Source organism: Cricetulus griseus, chromosome 7, assembly GCF_003668045.3.
Source record: "Cricetulus griseus strain 17A/GY chromosome 7, alternate assembly CriGri-PICRH-1.0, whole genome shotgun sequence".
Lineage (NCBI taxonomy): Eukaryota > Metazoa > Chordata > Mammalia > Rodentia > Cricetidae > Cricetulus > Cricetulus griseus.
Genome location: NC_048600.1, coordinates 11,913,982 through 11,936,574, shown reverse-complemented (window position 1 = coordinate 11,936,574; position 22,593 = coordinate 11,913,982). Strand labels below are relative to the sequence as shown.

General features: G+C 42.5%; 1 protein-coding gene and 1 non-coding gene across 2 annotated transcripts in view; both read left to right on the top strand.

Annotated features, from left to right (window-relative positions):
- Positions 1–501: 501 nt before the first annotated feature.
- Positions 502–573, top strand: Trnac-gca. The gene has a single exon. It is a non-coding gene; the product is annotated as a tRNA-Cys (tRNA).
- A 7,859-nt stretch (positions 574–8,432) lies between these two features.
- Wdr43 (WD repeat domain 43) overlaps positions 8,433–22,593 on the top strand; it is a 37,617-nt gene continuing 23,456 nt past the window's right edge. Inside the window, exons 1-4 of the mRNA XM_027424420.2 lie at positions 8,433–8,699; positions 14,272–14,409; positions 17,244–17,365; positions 21,533–21,653. Coding sequence (XP_027280221.1) covers positions 8,475–8,699; positions 14,272–14,409; positions 17,244–17,365; positions 21,533–21,653 — 606 coding nt within the window. The 5' untranslated portion in view covers positions 8,433–8,474. The remainder of the gene's footprint in view (positions 8,700–14,271; positions 14,410–17,243; positions 17,366–21,532; positions 21,654–22,593) is intronic.

The window sequence follows — 22,593 nt, the reverse complement described above, 5'->3', positions numbered from 1 at the left end:
ACGCCTCGTTTCGGGCCGCTTAGGCTGCGGACTCGCCAGCATTCACAGGCTTCGCAGGCCGAGTTGCGTCACTACTCCTGCGTCCAGCAGACCCGGTGGGCGGAGTCTGGGGCTCGTTGATCTGGGGGATGAGGGACGGTCGGGCAGCTCAAGTCCTCGTTTCTTCTCCAGTGTGGCGAGAGTACGGAGATTTCGGCTCAGCAACCTCCGCCAGCTGGCTCGGGGACAGGAGGACCAGGAAAGACGAAATGTAGAGATTGTGAAACCTGGAAAGTCTTCTACCAGGTTTAATTCGCGGGAACGTCACCTATCACCCCCAAGAGACGAAAGTAAACTAGCCCTGCGATTCGTTGGTCAGACGTCGCAGATCTCACTGCTTGGTGACCCGCACACCTTGCTGATAACTCGCAAGTCCTTTTCGAATGGGTAGGGACTGCCTGTCCGTCTTCAGCCCGAGAGCTAGAGTGTCCACAAATGCGGAGGAAGACAGTAGTGGTCAGCGGGGGTATAGCTCAGTGGTAGAGCATTTGACTGCAGATCAAGAGGTCCCTGGTTCAAATCCAGGTGCCCCCTTCTCTTTAGGACTTTTTGTTTTTTGTTTTTGAAACCAACTGAAGCCAGATATGGTGGCACGCCTTTAATCCCACCACTCAGGAGGCAGAGACAGATGGATCTTTTGAGTTCGAGGCCAGCCTGGTCTATGTAGCGAAGTGTAGGACTGCCAAAGACCAGAGCGACAAACTAAGTAAAAAGGGACCCCATTCGTTTATGTTCTTATACAACAGAATTCTTTAAAAAAAAAAAAAAACACACAATTGTTTTAGCCGACCCTCCCCCAAACTAAATAGATGCTTCTTTTTTTTTATTTGAATTACAAACAAGATTGAATTACATGACAATCTCAGTTCTCTTCTCCCTCCCGTCCTCCCTTACCACCCCCCCAACTAAAAGCCTACCTATCACATATCCTTTCTTCTAATCTACACCTGACTCAACCTTTCTGCTCCCTCATGACCTCTGCATCCTTCCTCTTCTTCCCTTCTCATTCTCGTAGCTCCCTCCCCCTTCTTCCCATACTCTCAATTTGCTCAGGGGATTGTGACCCTTTCCCCTTCTCCAGGGCACAAAGTTTGTCTCTTTTAGGGTCCTCCTTGTTTACTAGTTTCTCTGGCAATGTGGATTGTAGGCTGGTAATCCCTTACTTTATGTCAAAAATCCACATATGAGTGAGTACTATCATGTTTGTCTTTCTGTGATTGGGTTACCTCGCTCAGAATGGTTTCTTCGAGTTCCATCCTAAATAGATGCTTCTTAAAACTGAAGTTAGTTTGCACCCAAAGTTAAATATCATTGGCCTGTCTGTTTAATCACTAGGCACATGTTTATTGAGATCAGGCAGAACCATGCTGGTATACTGAAAATTCAAGAGGAAGATTAAGTGGCTTCAGCAAGGTCTCTGACAAGATAGTTGAAAAATAGAATGTGAAATTTCCAACTACGTCAACCAAATTCAATAGCCTTTGTTGATTGTACCAGACACATTTTCTGAAGACTAACCAAGGACTGAGGCAATAGCTCAGTATGTAAAATGCTTGCTGTAAGAACAGGGGTCTCTGAGTTTGATTTCCAGAATCCACATTTAAAAGACAGGTGGGCATCGAGTTGGTTCAGTACATAAATGTGCCCACCCCAGAGACTGATGACTACATTTCAATCCCAGGAACCCATATGATGAAAGAACAGGCCGGGCAGTGCTGGCCCATGTCTTTAACCCCAGCACTGGAGAGGCAGAGACAGGCAGATCTTTGTGAGTTCCAGATCAGCTAGGTCTACAGAACTAGTTCCAGGACAGCCAGGGCTACATAGAGAAACCTTGTCTGAAAAGAAAGAAAAGGGAGAGAGAGAGAGAGAGAGAGAGAGAGAGAGAGAGAGAGAGAGAGAGAGAGAGAGAGAGAGAAAGAAATTAAGAGAGAAGGAAAGAAAGAAAAAGAGAGAACAGGTTTTTCCTGGGTTATCCTCTGATATATTGTAGCAAGTGTTCCTCTCCCCCAGATATTTTTCTTTAAAGCAGGGCATGATGGGTATGTAATTCTGATCAAGAGAAGCTGAGACAGGCAGATCCCCCCAGCACTCACTGGCCAGGCAGCCTAGCTCACCCGGCAAGTTCCAGGCCAGTGGACAGGAGATGTCTCAGGCACCAGACATGCACTTGGTACACAGACATATATGCAAGCATTCACCCATACACACAAAAATAAAAATAAAAAGTCTTTTAAATATGAAAAATAAACCCCATTCATAATCTGGGAGTGGGCCGGGCATTGGTTGCGCATGCCTTTAATCCTAGCACTCGGGAAGCTGAGGCAGGCGGATCTCTGTGAGTCCTATGTCAGCCTGGTCTCCAGAGCGAGTGCCAGGATAGGCTCCAAAGCTACACAGAGAAACCCTGTCTCGAAAAAACAAAACAAAACAAAACAAAACAAAAAAACAAAAAAAGAAAGGAAATAATAAATACATAATCTGGGAATGTAGCTGCTCAATAGTTGATTGCAGGCCTTGAGTTCAAGCCTCACCACCACTGGGGAAAGTTTTATTCATATTTCTTAAATTTACCTCATTTTGTGTCTCAAAACTGAAGATAGCATCCTTTAAATTTCTGTAATAATTTTCTTATGTTACTGTTTTTTTAAAAAAGATTAGCTAGATGATACTGGCCCATGCCTTTGATTCCAGCACTTGGAAGGCAGAGGAAGGCACATCTCTGAGTTCCAGGCCAATCTGGTTTACAGAGTAGTTTAAAGACAGCCGGGTGTACACAGATAAGCTCTGTCTTGAAAAACAAACAAACAAACAACAAAAACAAAGATAGAGAGACTGAGACTTATGTATATGAATATTTTGCCTTGTATGCCTCATGTGTTCCTGGTGTATTCAGAGGCCCGAAAATGGCATCAGATCCCCTGAAACTAGAATTACAGACAGTTGTGAGCCACCACCATATAGATGCTAGAACTGAACTGGGGTTCTCTATAAGAGCAGCAAGTGCTTCGAAACTCTGAGTCATCCCTCTATCTCTTGCTTACATTTCTTTTGTGTTTATCATATTCAGGTTTGAGGATAGAACCATCCAGTAAACATTGATGGGTTGCATAACTTCTAATTTTGTTATTTGTCCTTACAAGTAAAAATTTAAAAAGAAGAACCACATAAGACGCTCTATGAGAAGACACAGGGTCCTTTGAAATGTCTTCCATGAGTTTCCTCAGAGAGCACTTCCTTGATGTCCCTCCATTCCAGACTACTTTCTGTTCAACTTGGGCTTTTCCTCATCTCTGCAGGTAAGATTGTTTGGCTACAGCGTCCTCTCTCCTAGGCTTCAGTCTGCTTTTGAATTCCAAGACCAGACTCTATTGTATTACTGAGGTCCTGTCATGAGTCCTGAAGGAATGGATGAGGGAAAGTTACAAAACAGAGTCATAGTATTTCTTTCCTCTGGGTGACTTGCCTGCAAAATATGTTTACTTGTGATGCATCATGAAATAGGAAAACAAACCAATAGAGACAGAGAATAAGAGCTCTCCAAAGTCACTTTACTGGGTGTAACATTTCCTCTGCTCATAGATTAGAGGAGAGGATCCCAAAATTTATGCTCTCACATTCCTTAAATGGACAGATCTGTGTAAATATCATTAGCTTTTTAGAAAGTATTTCCTATTTTCTTTCTTCAAATTTCTGAAATCCATTATCATCCCAACTAGGAAGAGAAGTAGCTTTCACTTTACCTGTGCTGTAGGAGGATGTGGAGAACAGTGAGCTTCAGAAAGACTCAGATTCGATGTCATTTGTGGAGAGCATGCCATGTGCTGGGGACATTACTCTGCATGACTCTGTTCTTTGGACAAGTTCTAACAGCATAGGATCTGCATAGCTGGACTCAGGGATGTATAAGTCCCTTAAAGGCTGTCATGCAGCTTCTTTTTTGTTTTTGTTTTTTTGTTTGTTTTCGAGACAGGGTTTCTCTGTAGCTTTGGAGGCTGTCCTGGAACTAGCTTTTGTAGACCAGGCTGATCTTGAACTCACAGAGATCCTCCTGTCTCTGCCTCCCAAGTATCATGAAGCTTTTTATCTCAATCCTTATTTTTAATTTTCTCAAAAACATTCTATAAGAAAATGAATTCTGGGAGGTTTTCTTTTTTCTTTTTGTTTGGTTTTTCGAGTCAGGGTTTCTCTGTAAGTGTTTTGGAGCCTGTCCTGGAACTCACTCGGTAGACCAGGCTGGCCTCGAACTCACAGAGATCCGCCTGCCTCTGCCTCCCAAGTGCTGGGGTTAAAAGCATGCGACACCAACGCCTGGCTCTGAGAGGTTTTCTTGAATAATAAAATCCTGTTGTTTACATTTAAGTTTTCTAAAGTTATTATATTACTCAATAATATTCTTTAATTGGTAGTTAAGGATTTTTCAATAATATGAATCATTTATTATTGACTTCCCATGGTAGAGTTGAGATTTAGCTTTCTCACCCATTTTTGCTTCTAACCCTCAACTATGCATGTATTTTCCCAGCACGATCTTATCACAGTTTTGGATACATTGATATTCAATGGTCAGGTAATTGAACTCTCACTCTTGATAGCTAGATTCCCTGGGTTCAAATTCTATTTTTCCTTAGGGTTATGACATACTTTAATTATCTTTTAGCTTTCACTTTCTGATAAGAAAGATTCCATCTGATTCCTGGTAATTTTTCTGTTCTCTATCTCTGAATCTCCTCATGAATTATTTACATTGATGTATTTTAAGTGTGATTTCATCTACTGTATTCATCATTTGTGGGGCTTTTTTAAATTTTAGTGTTTCTATGTGCATACGTGTTTTGTCTATGCATCACTTGCATGCCTGGTGCCCATGGAAGCTGGAAGAGGACATCTGATCCCCTGGAGATGGAATTACAGATACCTGTGGGCCACCATGTGGGTGTTAGAAATTGCACCTGGATACTCCAGAAGAGTTGTTGAGTCACTTCTCTAGTCCTTATTTTCTTTTATTCAGTTTTTCTCCCCTTGCCTCTCTAACACCATTCGACTCAGTTTTTACACAATAGACCGTTTTAGATGTCACACAGGTGAAACCTTGCAGTGCTTGTCCTGTGATTGACATCCACACTTGACATAAGGCCTCCAGGTCCATCCATGTGTGGCAGACAGTATGACACTTTTTGCTAAAGGTTAAACATCACTCTCAATGTATATACACAGTTCCTGTATTCCCTCATTCCTCATTTAGATTTAGATTATTTCTGTATTTTGCCTACAGTGGATAATTTTCAGAGAACACAGGACTGCTGACAATCTCTTTGAGAGCCTGAATTCACTTCTTTCTTATATCTGCCCAGATGGGATCCATAGATCATATGATAGTTCTATTTTTAACTTTTTTGTTTTGAGGAACCTCTATACTGTTTTTCTTCTTCTTTCCACACTGTTTTCCACAAAGGTTGTATAAATTCACATTATTAGCAGCAGTGTGCAAGGCTTCCTTATTCTACATGTCCTTGCCAATATGTGTTTCATATTTTTCCAATTAATAACCACCCAAGCTGGGCGTTGGTGGTGCACGCCTTTAATCCCGGCACTCGGAAGGCAGAGGCAGGCGGATCTCTGTGAGTTTGAGACCAGACTGGTCTCCAGAGCAAGTGCCAGGATAGGCTCCAAAGCTACACAGAGAAACCCTGTCTCGGAAAAAAACAAAACAAAACAAAACAAAACCAAAAAAATAACCACCCAAGCCGACGTAGGTGACACAGTGGTTTTAATTTTCATTCCCCTGATAATTAGTGATGTTGAAGATTTCATGTGCTTGGTGACCATGTGTTTTGGAAAAAATGTTGATTCAAAACATTTTAAGATGAGATGGACTTTGTTTCTCAAGTACTTCCAGTTTAGAATTTCATGTTCTTTGCTTCTGGAAAAAAATCTTTTCTTAAAAGTTGTTTAAAGGCCTGGAGAGATGGCTCAGAGGTTAAGAGCACTGACTGTTCTTCTAGAGGTCCTGAGTTCAATTCCCAGCAACCACATGGTGGCTCACAACCATCCGTTATGATATCTGGTGCCCTCTTTTGGTGTGCAGATATACACAGAAGCAGAATGTTGTATACATAATAAATAAGATCTTTTTTTTTTTAAGTTGTTTAAACTGGCTGGGCATTGGTGGCACATACCTTTAATCCCAGCACTCAGGAGGCAGAGGCAGGCAGATCTCTGTAAGTTAGAGGCCAGCCTGGTCTCCAGGTGGGGACTGATTTAAGTGTGTTGACTTTGAGAAATCCCTCAGAAATCTTTGTTTCTTAGAGCTGCTGCCACAGACTACCATAGACATGGCAGTGTTTTTTTAAATTTTTTTATTATGTGTACAGTGTCCTGCCTGCATGCCAGAAGAGGGCACCAGGCCTCATTATAGATGGTTGTGAGCCACCATGTGGTTGCTGGGAATTGAACTCAGGACCTCTGCTAGAGCAAGCAGTGCTCTTAACCTCTGAGCCATCTCTCCAGCCCCAAACATGGCAGTGTTAACAACAGACATGTGTTTGCTCACAGCCTGGACACCAGGAGTCCAAGGCTTTGATATGACCAGGCTCTCTCCAAAGGCTCTAGGGCAGAACTTTAGTATAAAATATTATTTGCAGTTCCAAGGATTGAAGCAGGGTCTTGGTAATGCTAGGCTTGCTGTATACTGAGCTTTATCCCCATCCCTGCGGGAGAGAATTCTTCATTATCGTTTTGTGAAACAAGGTTTCTGTGTGTAACAGCCCTGGCTGTCTTGGAACTGGCTTTGTAGACCAGGCTGGCCTCGAACTCACAGAAATCCACCAGCCTCTATGTCCTCAGTGCTGGGATAAAAGGCATGCGCCGCCACAGCCCAGTGAGTATGCAAGTTTTGTTTTTTTTCTTTTTTGTTGTTTTTTGTTTTTCGAGACAGGGTTTCTCTGTGGCTTTGGAGGTTGTCCTGGAACTAGCTCTTGTAGACCAGGCTGGTTTCAAACTCACAGAGATCCTTCTGCGTCTGCCCCGAGTGCTGAGATGAAAGACGTGTGCCACCACCACCTGGTGAAATATTGTCTTCTCAAGTGATGTTAGTAACTGTGAACTTAAACAAAGTAGAAGCCAGAGCATGACTTTTCTCTAGTTCCTTTCAGGTGTTTGTGGGTGGAGAGTTAGACTTTGCCAGGTTGCAGTTCTGCCAAAGATGTATGTTGAGAAAGAGAGGGAATTAAAGGTTACAAAGATAGATTTAAGTAAAGAATAAAGAACAGTGGTCTGAGAGGTCCGTGCAGGGTAGGAGCCAGGAAGGGGAATGGGTCTAAGGGTTAATAAGCTTGGGGATGGAGGGCCATCTGGGTGATCCCTGCAACTCCCTCATCAGGTAAGGCAAGAAGAAATACAGCTATTCTCTTTTCCCAGCCACATACCCCAGTTTTCCTATCTGAGAAATGGATAATACTGATAGTTTCTACCTTACCTCACAAACACCGACAATAGTGCTTGCCAGAACTGTCTTAGGCTTTTCTTCATGCTGAGCCTACATGCTGTATTGTAACAAATGTCTTTGGGTCTTGCAAAGTTCACTGGTTCTCAGGCATTTTCTTACATCCTCTGACATGGCTTTATAATGCCTTGCTTCTGAAATTGCTGTTTTTAGTGAATCTTACTCTTTTGGCTTTTATCCCATTTCACTGCTACCTCTTCTCAATTTCCTTTGGAGGATCCATATTCTCTTATTGACTGCTTATCTTGGCGCCTTCTCTTATTTAGCCACGTTCTTTTTTTTGGGGGGGGGGTACTTTCAAAACAGGCCTTTCCCGTGTACCCTGGCTGTCCTGGAGCTGTCTTTGTAGACCAGGGTGTTCTCAAACTCCGACTGCCCCTGCATCTCTAGCGCTGGGATTAAAGACGTGTGCCACCACGCACCACTTGTTTGTTTGGTGACATTCAACTCTACCTCTCTTTGTTCCCAATAGCATCTGTATGTTAACATAGCCAAAATAGACATCTTTCTTCTCCAAGCCCCAACAGTGACTTGTATAGTACTATGATTGGATAATTATGCACATGGCTACATCCTTGGAGAGACTAACGGAAGATGGAAACAGTTGTGACCGTCTTGGAGATGTAAGTAAATATTTCATTTAAACATTTCGTCTAGTCATTTCACGGGACATATTTTTAAAATATACTGGCTTGTCCTGCAGTATACAATCACTTCCCCACTCCTGCTTCCTTCTCAGAGCAAGTTAAGAGAGGCCCCACCGAGCCACCGTCCACAGGGTGGGCCCCGCTCAAGGCTCTTCTGCGTCACGATCAGCCACTCCCTGGGCTCCCAGCGTTCCCTCCGCCCCACTTCCTTTCTTCAGGCCCCGCCCCCCTCCGGTGCGCTTGCGCATGGGCGAACACGTGGCTGCCGCGGAGCCAGAGCAGCAATGGCGGCCGGTGGCGGCGGAGGCTGCGACCCCTTGGCCCCGGCGGGGGTCCCCTGCGCCTTCTCGCCGGACGGCCAGGCCTACTTCGCCTTAGCCTCTAGTGACGGTCACTTGCGGGTGTGGGAGACAGCCAACAACCGGCTGCACCAGGAGTACGTGCCTTCCGCGCACCTCAGCGGTACCTGCACCTGCCTGGCCTGGGCGCCAGCGCGGCTGCAGGCCAAGGTAGAGCGAGCGGGGCGGCGGCGGGGAGGGCGCCCTCCTGCCCGCGCTCGTCGTCCCGGGCTGCGTGGCGCGTGGAGCCTGGTCGCGCGTGGCCCGGGGCGCTCGGGGCGAGGAAGCGCGGAGCGGGACGGCGGCGCCCCTCCGCTCCCTGCGGCCGAGAGTGCGGCCTGTCTGGAGGGGGCGACGGAGGGTGCGGCCGGGTCCCGCGGTCTCCATGAGGTCTGTGCCCGGCTTTCGCTAGGCCGCCATGTTCACCGAAGCCGGGGGGGGGGCGGCTTCACACTCCCAGGCCTGGTCCCTCATCGTGTCCTCATCAGAGCTGCTCTCTGAGTACCTTGGAACAGTCCCGCTCTTCCGCATCCCAAACCCGGGGTATTGGTTTTGCTTTGGGCAGTTGGAATGCGCAAGTCTTGTTTTCCTTCCGGGATGGGAGCCCCTTTACTCGGATGAGTGTTCAACACGTGTTCTCTTCTGCCTGTAGGTTTTGGGATCCTCACGCCCGCACACTCTTTAGTTTCCTAGATTCCTTTCATTCTAAGCTGTTTAACTTATGCTCAGTTCTGCCTTTCTAATTTTCCCCTCACCCTGAGGTTTGCATAGGATGCAGAGGCAAAGTGAAGTAATGAAGTAGTAGATCCGCTTGATTTAATGCGTATGATGCACGCCCCAGTGATTTTTCCCGTAATTGGGAAACTGCCGAGTTAGGGAATCCTTTTAGCTGTCAGGTAAATGCTGTTCACTGTTGAGTCACTCGGTTACATCTCTAAACCAAACCCGCACGTGGTAGTTGCAACTAGGCAGTGGGTAGGCAGAAGGAATCACTTCTGTGTGATCTGGAACTGCAAAGTATCCAGAAGTATGTGACGCTTTGCTGTCACTGCTGTAAAAGTTACAAAATTAGTGTTTGGGATAGCTTACTTCGGATCACCAAAGAAATGTTTACCCTTAAATGTTTGGGTTGAAAGTTGTTAGGCTTGCATCTAACTTGCTGTACTTTGGGTGAGTATGTTTAGCCATTTAGCAGATTTTATGCTACATTTTCAGTTTCCGTTGGTGACAAAGAGCACTTATCAGACCCTATAAATCAAAACATAATCATAGACTTGTGAAAAAGCTATATAACTGTCATTATTGGAATTGGAGTATATTTTTCCTTTTTGAAGTTTTCTTTGCACTTTTAACAATGCTGTAAAAGAGGTGAGAGTACTAACACTCAGAAATACAGACAGAACAGTGGGTAGGTAAGTGCATGTACACAGGCTGTAAAGCTTGAGTCCAGCCTCTGTAATAATTGTGCCTTTTGTTCCTACATCAGTCATACCTACTTCATAGAGTAGTTATGAAAGATAGTATATTTAATAATGCAAAATCTCTTAGTATCCGGTGTTTTAAGGGCAATGCTAATTATCATTGGTATTAATATCTTACATTTGTATAGCTAGTCCTACGTGGTACATAAAAGTAAGCAATTTCAATAAAGCTCAAAAGGAACTAGACCTGGAACTCAGGTCTTGAAAACCCAGTAACTATCTGCTACAGATAGTTAATGCTAGATTGGCTGAAACTTCATTCACTTGGCTTTCCTTGACTTCCAATCCTTATGCCCCAGAACAAAACCCAAGTTTCAAAAATTGTGGTTTGGACTTTTTATATATCCATCCACTATAATATGGTAGGAATGAAAGTTTTTTAAACAAGCCCAACTTTAATTTTTTTTTTTCAACAAAGCTCCTCAAATTAAAGCAACTTTATATGACAGATAGGACATCTTAGTTGAATCCTGGTTAAGAAGCCAGTGTGGTGTGCTGGAGATTCGTGATTCAAAGTGCAGAAGAATGTGTGATTAGCATACCCAGAATCCTGTGTTCAGTCCCCAGTAATCCCTGCCCCTAAATGTTTATAAAGCCAGTTCCAGGACAGCCAGGGCTACACAGAGAAACCCCGTCCCAGGAAAAAAACAAACAAAACTTTCCAAGTACATGAGAAGCCCTGGGTTTAATCTTAGGCATCAGCCGGACAGTGGTGATACATGCCTTTAATCCCGGTACTCAGGAGGCAGAGGCAGGTGAATCCCTGTGAGATCAAGACGAGTCTGGTCTACAAGAGCTAGTTCCAGGACAGCCTCCAAAGCCACAGAGAAAGCCTGTCTCGAAAAACAAACAAAAAATCTCAGGCTCCAAAAAATAAAGCAGAAAAGCTGGTAACACTTGATTGACAGTCAGGCCTCAGAAAGCTAAATGGCTTTAACCAAAGCCTTGATCACTAATAAGCAGTGTACTAGGATCCTGTACTCTTGACTCCTAGTCCAGTGCCCTTACACTATTAACCTTGGGCTTTAGTAAAGGAATTGAGAGCAAGGATGACTGCAGAGATAATCAGTTCCTATCTTGGGTATGTTATCTGCTGACTGACTACTGCATCAGTTTTACTTGGAAAATTAGAGTGGCAGTTTTCTTGTATTTGTACATATTTCAAACAGGTCTGGCTTTGTGATGGGATGCGGGTTTATGGTAGGATATGGATCAAAGTTTGTGGCAGCTGCTCAGCCTCTTGCTTTCGGCTCCCTGAATTGTGTGCCCTGCTATTTTAAGTAATAAGATGGAGATGTAGAAAATATATTATCATGAATCCCATGTTCCCAGCATTTTGGTAAAGGTCTAGCATGGAACTTACTCTCCAATGTGGAAGTAGAGATAATACCACCATACTTCCAGAGCCCTTAGCATTAAATGAGGCCACGTATATGATTGTTGTAAGACCTGGTCCATAGACAGTACTCATTATATGAATCAGTAAATGTTCTGTCTGAACTCACACAGTGCTGTATCCTCCAATGTAAATAAGTTCATAAGAGTTTCCTGCACTTGGTTTAGTAGTCAGCAGTTTGCCACAAGGACAATGTATGGTGATACTCCTATAAGCAGAGAACGATAAATTCATGCTTCATTTGTTTCTTGGGTAGTGGGTTATAGTAATGGTTCATAAATGTTTGAAGAAGCTAGATTACTTTACCCTGTTTCCAGAATGATCATAAGGACTTTAAGTTTATGGCATGACAGTTTTAGCATTTCTCTGGTTTAGATTTGTGATCAGAAGCTGTCATGCTAGGAGCCACACAATCAAGCCACCTAGGAATTGATCTTTATTGCTTCCCCACCCCTTTCCAAGACATGTCTTTCTTCTTCCTCTGGTTGTGGAACCCTGGCAGTCAGGCATGCCATTCTCATGTTGGCTACTACGGTAAATTCTGCTTGGTGTAAACATGACTGAAGGACATGGCACTGCAGGCACTAGGTGGGAATGGAACTGAGACACTGGTGATTTAGCACAATTCTGCTGTGTTCCTGTCAAGAGGCCTCAAGTATTTAAGTGTCAAAAGAAGGTAAAGGTTGCAGAGTAGATCCTAGTCGCAGAAACAGAAGAACATTGTTTTGATGTATTTGTGACTATGTATATGCTTTTTAAAATTCTTATCTATGAAATACATGTCAGAGTTAGTGTCATTAAAACAGGCCAAGAAATGGATTTAAGCTACTTACTAAAAACTGAACATAAATTTTCAGTGTCTAGAGGTCATTTTTTAAGACTGAGTTTGATCCATTAGTGGATAGAATGGACAGGTAAGGAAATGGTAAGACTAAGTCTCTGTGTATGTACCCAAACTCTGATTCTGTAGTCTCAGTTTGAAAAGCCATTGCTTAATTGCTGACTAGAATCAGTCAGAGCTCTGGCAGTTTGGTCATGCTTTGTAAACCCTTGTCTTCACCTGTCTATAACTTGCTGCTTTTAGAAGTCACACGTGTGACAACCCCAGCCTTGATGCCCTTGATCAGATGCATTATAAGCGTCCATCAGAAAGGCTTCTGGTGTTATCACTTAGCTCAGGTTCAAAATCTCTTTACTCAGGAAATCACATTCTTTTTGTTAGTTTTCACTTCTAGTGGTTCCATGCAGATTTTCCAGTTACAAGTACTTGAATCAGTTTTCAGCCAACCTTTCTCACTCCTTAAGCTTTATGTGTAGTCTGTATTCATGTGATGCTTACCTCTTTAGAGGAAACAGCTATGACTAACAGAAATGGACAGATCAGAATTTACTGGTCTATGACACAGTATGAGTTCTTAAGAGAAGCAAGAGGTTTTTGGAGGAAAAGTGTGTGTGTAAAGTTTAGAGAATATGGTGTAAGTTGGAGCTAGAATCAATAGCACTGACCTCTTAGATTGAGGACTGTTTTGTGTGGAATTGTATTTACAACACTAGATTTTGGGGGTGGTGAATAAACACTTATGTCCCAGTCAGAGGGCCTGAGTTTGAGTCTTAGCGCCACATTGGGTGGCTTACAGATGCCTATAACTAGAGCTCCAAGGGATCTAATACCCCTGCCTCTGGGCATTTATATACATATGTACACACACTAATATTTTTAAGCCATTATATTTTGTTGAGTAGAGTATTGCTTAGCTTTAGACTAATGTCCTTGATGTTGTACAAAAATCCTTCAAAGTGCCAGGCGGTGGTGGTGCACGCCTTTAATCCCAGCACTCGGGAGGCAGAGGCAGGCAGATCTCTGTGAGTTCGAGACCAGCCTGGTCTACAAGAGCTAGTTCCAGGACAGCCTCCAAAGCTACAGAGAAACCCTGTCTCGAAAAACCAAAATAAAGAAAAAAGAAAAAAAAAATCCTCCAAGTGATTTCTTCCACCAGCCTTTCTGTCCACCAGAAATAGATTCAGAAGATGGGACAAATAGGAGTTTGGTAATGTTTTATTTTTTTTTTCTGGCCTTCAACTCAGAGAGATCTACTTACCTCTGCCTCCCTAGTGGTAGGATTCAAGGTGTGTGCCACCACTGCCTGCCCAGCTGCTTTCGGATAGTCCAGGCTGGGTTCAAGCTCTTACATAATGGAGACTAGAGGTGTGCCCACACAGAGGAGAGACTGCTAAGGCTGTAGAGTTTGTAGGGTGTTGCAGACCTGAGAAGTTTGGGGTTTTTGAATATTTGCTTTCCCTTTTCTGTTTGAGCATTCCTACTGAAATGGTCGTTTAGTGCCTTTCCCCCCACTAGTTGGATGCCTGTGTCTTCAAAGTATGCAGAAGCAGTGAAGAAGCATGAAAGCACCACATCAACCCTCAAGTCAGCCACTGGATCCCACTGCTAGTCAAAGCTGTTTGTTAACTTAGATCCAAGTTAATGTATATTGATATAAAAATGTTTATTTCTTCTTGAAAATGAAACAAGCTTGAGGAACAAGCTTTGGGAGAAAAATGGAAGAGTTGACTGTTCCAATGGAAGAATTTGGGCCTGGACTTACGGATTCATAAACCCTTGTGGATCTCTGCTTGGGGAGGGGAGGCTTTCCTGGGACCTGCTAGGAAGACTTGATAGTGTTTGAGAAGTAGAAAGAGTGTTGACACATAGGAAGTGGTAGTTTGCAGTCTGACCTCTTTCTAAAGGGGTAAGTGTCTTTGAGGGCTAATGGGCACTGGTGTTTATATATTAATGATGTTTTGGTGTGTATGTGTGTATTTGAAATACTAAGTAGTTAAAATGTTATTTTTATTTTTTGTTTTCCAGGAAAGTCATCAAAGGAAAAAAAGGAAATCAGAAGTTATAGGAACGAGTGACCAGGTTGATTTGTTGGCTCTTGGCACAGCAGTTGGTAGCATTTTATTGTATAGCACAGTAAAAGGAGAATTACACAGTAAATTAATAGTAAGTATATTTACATATTTTATATAAAAGATGTGACAGATTATTAGAAATACTTCAAGATATTGATGAGCCTTTTCTGTGTAGAAGCAGTTTCCCATCTCAATTGCATTACAATTACAGAATATTTGTTAAGAGCTGTAGTAGATAATGCTCACCTGTATGAGTTAAGAGTATGGAGAACTGTTGACTAAAGGTAAAGTCAGAAGGGATCAGAGGGACTTTCAAGTTAGTATAGGTGATAGCTTAAGGAAGATGCTTTCACCCTTTGAGGGAACAAAGGAGGCACTTGGAATTGCTGCTGAAGCTGAGACCTTAGGAGTTGACTTTGCCAGCACTACTGTGGGCTTGGGGTGCATATTTCAGAGGCTGGTGCTCCTGCTCCTGCTTCTGCTTCTTGATGTCTCTGAAGGGAAGGGTGATGCTGGTTCCTTCAGACTGCCTGTTGCCTTCAGTTTACACCATCAAGGGTGAAGAAGCCAACTGTTGGGGTGATGCAAAGAAGGACAGGAGGAATAGTTTTTCCCTCCAGCCATGTCTCCTCACAAAACACATTGGTAGTGAATCCAGCTGGCAAGGCAGAATTGTGTGTTGTAGAATCCCAGCCCAGTATCTCAAACTATAGAAGTGTGGGTTAGGTGCTGGAAGATAGTCACTTCCCTGGTGTACTTGGTTTCAGGCTATGTCTTTGGGGGGGGGGGCGGGGATTCGAGACATTGTTTCTCTATGGCTTTGGAGGCTGTCCTGGAACTAGCTCTTGTAGACCAGGCTGGCCTCGAACTCACAGAGATCCTTCTGCCTCTGCCTCCCAAGTATCATGAGTGCTGGGATTAAAGGCGTGCACCACCACCGCCCAGCTCAGGCTGTGTCTTTTACAGTGTACTTTTAAGTTCACTGGGTGGGTTTCTGTATAGAAGAATGGTTATTGTGTGAAAGCACAAGTAGGTTTTTCATTTTAAACAGCATCTACCATAGAAAATTTGGAATGACATGAACTTGAAAATGGGAAAAGTTTACATATACATCTGTCACCAAGAGAGGTCCTCATTTAATAGTTTATGTATTACTATTCTTAATTCATAGTCTAAAATATAGATTACTTCTCTCTGGTCATTTTTTTTTTGTTTGTTTTCATTGAGTTATAAGCAGATTTTATTTTGTCTAAAACTAAATGTAATCTTTCTAATAACAGTCATAAGTTTGCATTAAATTGTATAGTCCCTTTAGTACATAACTTATTGAGCATTTGGAAGTTTCCATTTTTTTCTATTAAAAAAGAATGACACCCTCCTCCTCTTGTAGTCCCTTGAATTTATAATGTAATTAAGGAGTCAGAGTTGTAGAATTAAGAATGGTTTCTGGAAGTCTTCCTTATTTGTTGTCATCGCTAGTGGAAGGATAATACCTATTGCCATCCTTAGTAGCCCATTTAGACGCAACAGGAAAATCCCTGTGTTTGGTGGATGAGAAATGTCTAGTTTCCATGGGTCTCTCTGTGCACATGTAGACAAACAGGCAGACACGAATACACATACATTAAAAAAAAAAATACAGCCAAGCTGGGCAGTGGTGGCAAACGCCTTTAATCCCAGCAATTGGGAGGCAGAGGCAGGTGGATCTTTGTGAGTTTAAGGCCACTCTGGTATAAAAAGAGAGTTCCAGGGCAGCCAGGGCTGTTATACTGAGAAACCCTGTCTTGAAAACAAAAAAAAAAAACAACAAAATACAACCTGAAAAATTGATCTGCTTTAAATTTTCCTTTAGAAATTGTCTATATTGGGCTGGGAGATAGCTTAGCCCTTGTAGACTGAGGGACCTGAATTCAGTCTCCAGAACCCACATTAAATGTAAAAAGGCTGGCCATGGTGGAGAGTGCTTTTAATGCCAGCACTGGGAAGAAAGAGGCAGACAGTGCTCGGGGCTGAATGGCCAGCCAGGTTAGCTTACTTGGCAAGCTCCAGACTAGGGAAAGACCTTGTCTCAAAATAACAGTTTTTGGGGAATGACACCTGAAGTTGTCCTCTGGGTAGCACTCCTACATGTATGTACACATACATAACTACAGTGTCCCGAGCATGAACATACATACACACCCCCAAAATTGCCTACATTAAAGATTATAAAGATACAAAATATTGACATATACCAAGTAGAAGGTGGTTCTTTGTGTGAGCTCCACCTCTGTTGGAAAACAACAAAGATAAAAGTACTGTTCATACAATATGGATTTACCTGAAGGACACCCTCACCCCTCTCCCCCCAGAGATAGCACATTGCTGTCAAGCTCAGGCTGGCTTTGAGCTCCCTCAGCTTCCAGTGCTATGGTTGGAGGCCAGCACCACCTAGGTTGGTAGGTTTTTTTGTGATATTTTCAACTAAATACCTTAAAAGTTGATTTCAGCTAGACAATGGTGCATGTCTAGAATTCAAGTTTGGGAGGCAGAGTCAGGAGGATCACTGCAAGTTTAAGGCTATCATCTGTATAATAAGCCCCTGTCTTAAAAAGAAGTTGTTTGGACTCCCATGATTTGAGTTCACTTGTTCTTTCCATTATTGCTCATACCTTGTGCTGTCATTTCAGTCCAAAACAATAACATTTGGTCTAGTGCCCCTTGAGGATGTAGAAGTACGTTTTTTCCACAGAGAAAAGGGGGAAATTAACATTTTAAGATCTAGCTAGTTTACCTAATTTTTGATGTTGGAATACCAAGATGGGTGAGATGTAAGTTAAGGCTTTAGTTAGCATGAGGATTAAGGTTTTGGGGTAAATGTGTGGTAATTCCAGGATTCATACTATTATGTAAGACTTTGTCTCTCTTGTTTTTTTAAATCTGTAGAGTGGTGGGCATGAAAACAGAGTCAATTGCATACAGTGGCATCAAGACAATGACTGCATATATAGTTGTTCAGATGATAAGTATATTGTGGAGTGGAGTATACAGACATGCAAAGTAAAGTGGTGAGTACCAGCCATGCCTGGAAGTGGAGGTTGACCCAGCATCTTTTGGGACCCAGTAGGGAATATATACGTTCATAAGTTTATGTAGATGGTTCTTGAGGATCTCTCAGTCAAATTGGTCATTCAGAGTTTTACTATGTTAAAGTGAAATAGAGAAGCATAAGGAGAAGGGTGGAGGGGAAACAACTAAATGATTTAGAATGAAGAAAAACATGTACAAGAAACGTAGGTGGCATGAGGTTACTGTCAACAAGGTAGAGTTGAAAAGGGCTGGTGGAATTATGGTGGTTAAGGTTAGACCTAGGATAGATAGGTATGTTTGGATAGGGAAAGATGAAAAAACCCTTTTAGGTGTGGGCAAAAGCCAGGGGATAGAAAAGTGAAAGATTAACTTGGGAGAGAGTAAATTAGAGGTGGGTGTATAGATGATTTGGATAGAAATAACATTTAGTTAGAGAAATTATGGTCTGAAGAGAGAAAAGGTTTGGGAGCTTTCATAGAACTTGAAGTGAAAGACAAGATCCAGTGTACATGGTCACAACAAGGAGGACTTAAAATCAGAGATAGGTTTGGGGCTGGAGGTGCAGGTGCAAGGACTAGTGTTTACACTGAACTTACTGGCAGTCACACTTAACCATGCTGGTGACTGGCCAGAAACACCTCTGGAAAAGTCTCGACGACAGTGGTCTGGTGTGGGGCTTGCAGTGTACATGTACTCTGGATGAGAGTTATGGTCATTCAAACTGTTGAATATGTTAGACATACCATTCTATTTTATCATAACTTTAAGAGCCTGAATGTGTCCCTGATGTACATAAGAAATAGGTTAGATGAAAGCTAGACCTCTTTCCTATGAAACTTCTGTTTCACAAGATAATTGAGTTTCCAGCTTTTTTTTTTTTTTAAAGATTTTATTTATTTATTATGTATACAGTCTATACAGTCTTCTGCCTGCAGGCCAGCAGAGAGCACTAGATCTCATTCAAGGTGGTTGTGAGCCACCATGTGGTTGCTGGGAATTGAACTCAGGACCTCTGGAAGAACAGTCAGTGCTCTGAACCGCTGAGCCATCTCTGCAGCCCAAGTTTCCAGCTTTTTACCCACAGGGTTCTTAACCACTGTTTATTTTTTTTTTCTTTCCTTTTAAGAACATGACTACTTTGTTAGAGTTGAGGCTTTAGGTATAATTTATTGAGGTTTTAGGTATGTTTCTTTGCTGAAAGTTGTTTTTTTGTGTGGGGAGGTTTCGAGACAGGGCTTCTCTGTATTGCTTTGGAGCCTGTCTACTCACTCTGTAGACCAGGCTGGCCTTGAACTCACAGAGATCCACTGCCTCTGCCTCTGCCTCTGCCTCCTGAGTGCTGGGATTAAAGGCGTGCACCACCAACACCTGGCTTTGCTGAAAGTTTTGCTTGGTCTCGAGTACCTCTTTCCTTACAGTAATGTAACTTGGCTCAGTTACATTTAGAAGTGTCCTTTAGTCAGCTTTTGGTGTGTCTCAGAGGACTTCCAACATCTTCAGTTGGCTGAGCAGCTACCAGCCTGGTTTTCTCTTGTTAGTTAAGCCTACTTCCTTAATCCTATTTCCCTCTCTTTGGAAATGCTAATTGGTAGCTTCCTGAGAAAAACTGCGCGCTTGCGTGCACTGAGATACTGCTTGCTAACAGCTGTCCTTAATTCTGTCCTCACAGTTGATAATTTGTGTGAAAAGAACTTTAGGTTAGAAATGACTTTCTCAGGATTCTTTTCTTTTTAAAATTTAATTGGTCTTTAATTATGTGTATGTGTATTAATATGTGTACATGAGTGCATGTACCCCCAGAGGCCAGAGAAGGGTGTGTGATCCCCTGGAGCTGTGGTTTTGAGCTTTCGGGAAGCTCAAAAGCTGGATGCCAAGACCTGCTGCTAGGGCAGTACATGTTCTTAACTTAGCCATCTCTTCAACTCCCAAGATTATTGTCTTTTAAAAATCCCATTTATTTATCTGCCTGTTTATTCATTGTGTATTGTGTGCATGTGTTATGGCATGTGTGTGGAGGCTAGAAGACAACTTTTTTTGGGAATTGATTCTCTCTTGGGTCCTGGAATTAAATTTAGGCTGTTAGATGTGGCGGCTTGCACTTTTCCCCACTAAGGTGTCTTGTAGACCTGATGGTGTGTGTGTGTGTGTGTGTGTGTGTGTGTGTGTGTGTGTGTGTGAGAGAGAGAGAGAGAGAGAGAGAGAGAGAGAGAGAGAGAGAGAGAGAGAGAGAGAGAGAGATGAACAGCTGGGGACATGGACTTCTTCAGTCCATGCTGGCTTTGAGTTTTCAGGAATTTGAACTCTTGGTGGTCCTTCCTTTAGCTCTTGGTTGTTGTAACTACAGATGTGTACCACATGCCCACTTCCCTGTGTATTTAAGGAAATACATTTGATGCTTGTTTGGAACATCCTGGTCTTATATTCAGGCCTTTTCCTCTGACTTCCCATTTTATGTTTTTGTTTTTTATATTTTCTTTTTATTGTGTTACATTTCTTTATATGATATTGTAGGATTTCAACATTTTCTTTTGATATTATCTCTTTGGAGGTGGCATGCTTTGAATTGTTGGGCATAGTCCCTGTTTACATGTTGCAGACATTCTTCAAATTGCTGAAGATTCTTGGCTTCTTACTGGTATTTGAAATGAAATTGTTTAAAAGCAAGCTGGAAATCCTAAGGATGTTTTTGTGTTTGGTCCTTTAGCCTTGGAGTCTATAGAAATCTGAAGGCCTTTTAGGTGTCACGTTACATGGATGTTTTTGTTTTTGTTTTTCAAGACAGGGTTTCTCTGTGTAGCTTTGGAGTCTGTCCTGGAACTTCTTTGTAGACCAGGAAGTGTAGACCAGAACTCTGTGAGTTCTGGCCTCGAACTCACAGAGATCCACCTGCCTCTGCCTCCCAAGTGCTTTGATTAAAGGCGCGTCACCACTGCCCAACCTGTCTCTTCATTCTTAGCAGCATGTTTTTTTAGTATGTTTCAAGTTGGTGCATACATAATGAATAATGTCTGTAAAAGAAAAAAAAAGCCTTAAAGTGATGGAAATTGATAAGAAATTGGGAAACATTTAGAAGTCAGTAAGAAAAAAGGAAGGGTTTTTATCCTTTTTCCTTGGTTACTAGTGAGTTCAAGTGTTTTCGGTTCATCAGCAATATTTGTCCTATGAATTGCCCATTTATATCCTTTGTTGTAAGCATGAGTTTTCTGACCCAGCAGGTCTCTTGGCCGTTGAGCCCCAAATGAACACACAGATGCTATATTAATTATGAAATGTTGGCTGATGACTACGGCTTCTCATTGGCTAGCTCTGTCTTAATTATTAACCCATTTCTATCAATCTATGTATTGCCATGAGGCTGTGCTTACCTGGTAATTCCCGGCATGGTATTACTCCTCCAGCAGCATCGAGACTCTTGTCTACCTTTCCCAGATCTTCCTCCTCTCCCAGTCCCACCTATCTTCCTGCCTGGCCAATCAGTGTTTTATTTATCAACCAATTAGAGAAACATACAGCATAACATCTCCCATCACTTTGTTTTCATTTTGAGTTCTTACTGATACAAAGGCGCTGTTACTACATTCTAAGCTTTATCCCTTGTTTATAATGTATAATTTTGACGTGTGAACAGGCAGCCTCCCCATTGCTTATCACACTTGTACAAGAAATTAGACTCATTTTTTTAGGACTTCATTGATAAAGATCTAGGATAGGAATAACTTTGGGGGTTTCAGAGAAACCATGCATTGCCAAGGGAATTAAAGACTGGTTGTCAGAGACAACAGGAATCTCTATGGGAATAGGATCAACGTGTGGAAGTCCGCCTAGCAGAGTGGTTTCCTGGGCATTGACAATCCACCTCCTGGGTCCCAGGATACACAGCTCCCTATATTATGTTCTTTCAACATTTATCCATCCATTTCCTGGCATGTCAGTGAACTTTTATTCTGTGTTTACCAAAGGGAGGTCTGTCTTCAGGGATGATTTACCTTGGTGCTGTATTGGGCTTAATGACCTATGTAAGATTTTAGGGAAGGCACTTGGCATAGGACTTTGCTTAACATTTTTAAATGTCTGACTTGTTATTTTCTGCTCTAAATAAAGTTTCCCATGTTCATTGTGATGTTTTGGTTCTCTCCACAATTTAGCAAATGGAAAGGAGACAATAGCAGTGTCAGTTCCCTGTGTATCAGCCCAGATGGAAAGATGTTACTTTCAGCTGGTCGAACAATCAAACTATGGGTTTTGGAGACCAAAGAAGTCTACAGAGTGAGTTAACCACATTGTAAGAGTGACAGTTCTATAGAGCAAGTATAAAGAAGTTGGAGTCATAGGATGTTGTTTTAAGAATATGGTTCCTAGCTCAATTAGTAGAAGGCTTGCCTCACATGAATAAAGCTTTGGGCTCAATCCCAGCACCACACACCACACACACACCACACACCACACACCACACACCACACACCACACACCACACACCACACACCACACCACACCACACCACACCACACCACACACACACACTACAAGCATGTTATCAGCATTCCTTTTAGGAGGTGGAAGTAGAGGATTGCATAAGTTTATGCTCTAGAGGCTTAGATAACAAAATAAGATTCAGTCCCAACAAAACTAACAAAAACCCAAGTTGTTTATTTGTAGATAGATTAAACAGAATTAACAGGACTGGATTTTAGATCAGTTGGTCGAGTTCTTGCCTATCATATATGAAGCTCTGGGTTTAGTCCCTAGCTCGAGTAAACCATACAAGGTAATGCACGCCTGTACACATGTGCACAGTAAAAACAGGCATGAGGATCAGAAGTCGCAGGTCTTCCTTGTGTGGCAAGGCCAGCCTGGACTACAGGAGATCTTTTCAGAAGAAAAAACAAAGTTAACAATTGCCAAGTAATTTGTTGTAGGCTTAGAGACTGAGAGCAATTTACTGCTTTTCCAGAGGTTCAGTTCTCAGCACCCATGTTGTGGAGTAGGAGATCTTACATCCTCTTCTGGTCTCTTTGTGCACCTGGAACACAGAGAGAGATACTTGCGGGCAAAGGACCCATACACACAAAATGATTTTAAAAAATAAATAATAGAATTAATAGAAAACATTTTTCAAATCTTGAGTTCAGTAATGCTCTTATGTATTTGAAAATGAATAAAACAAGGGGAAATTGAATTAAACCTTCATCACGCAATGATTATAGTT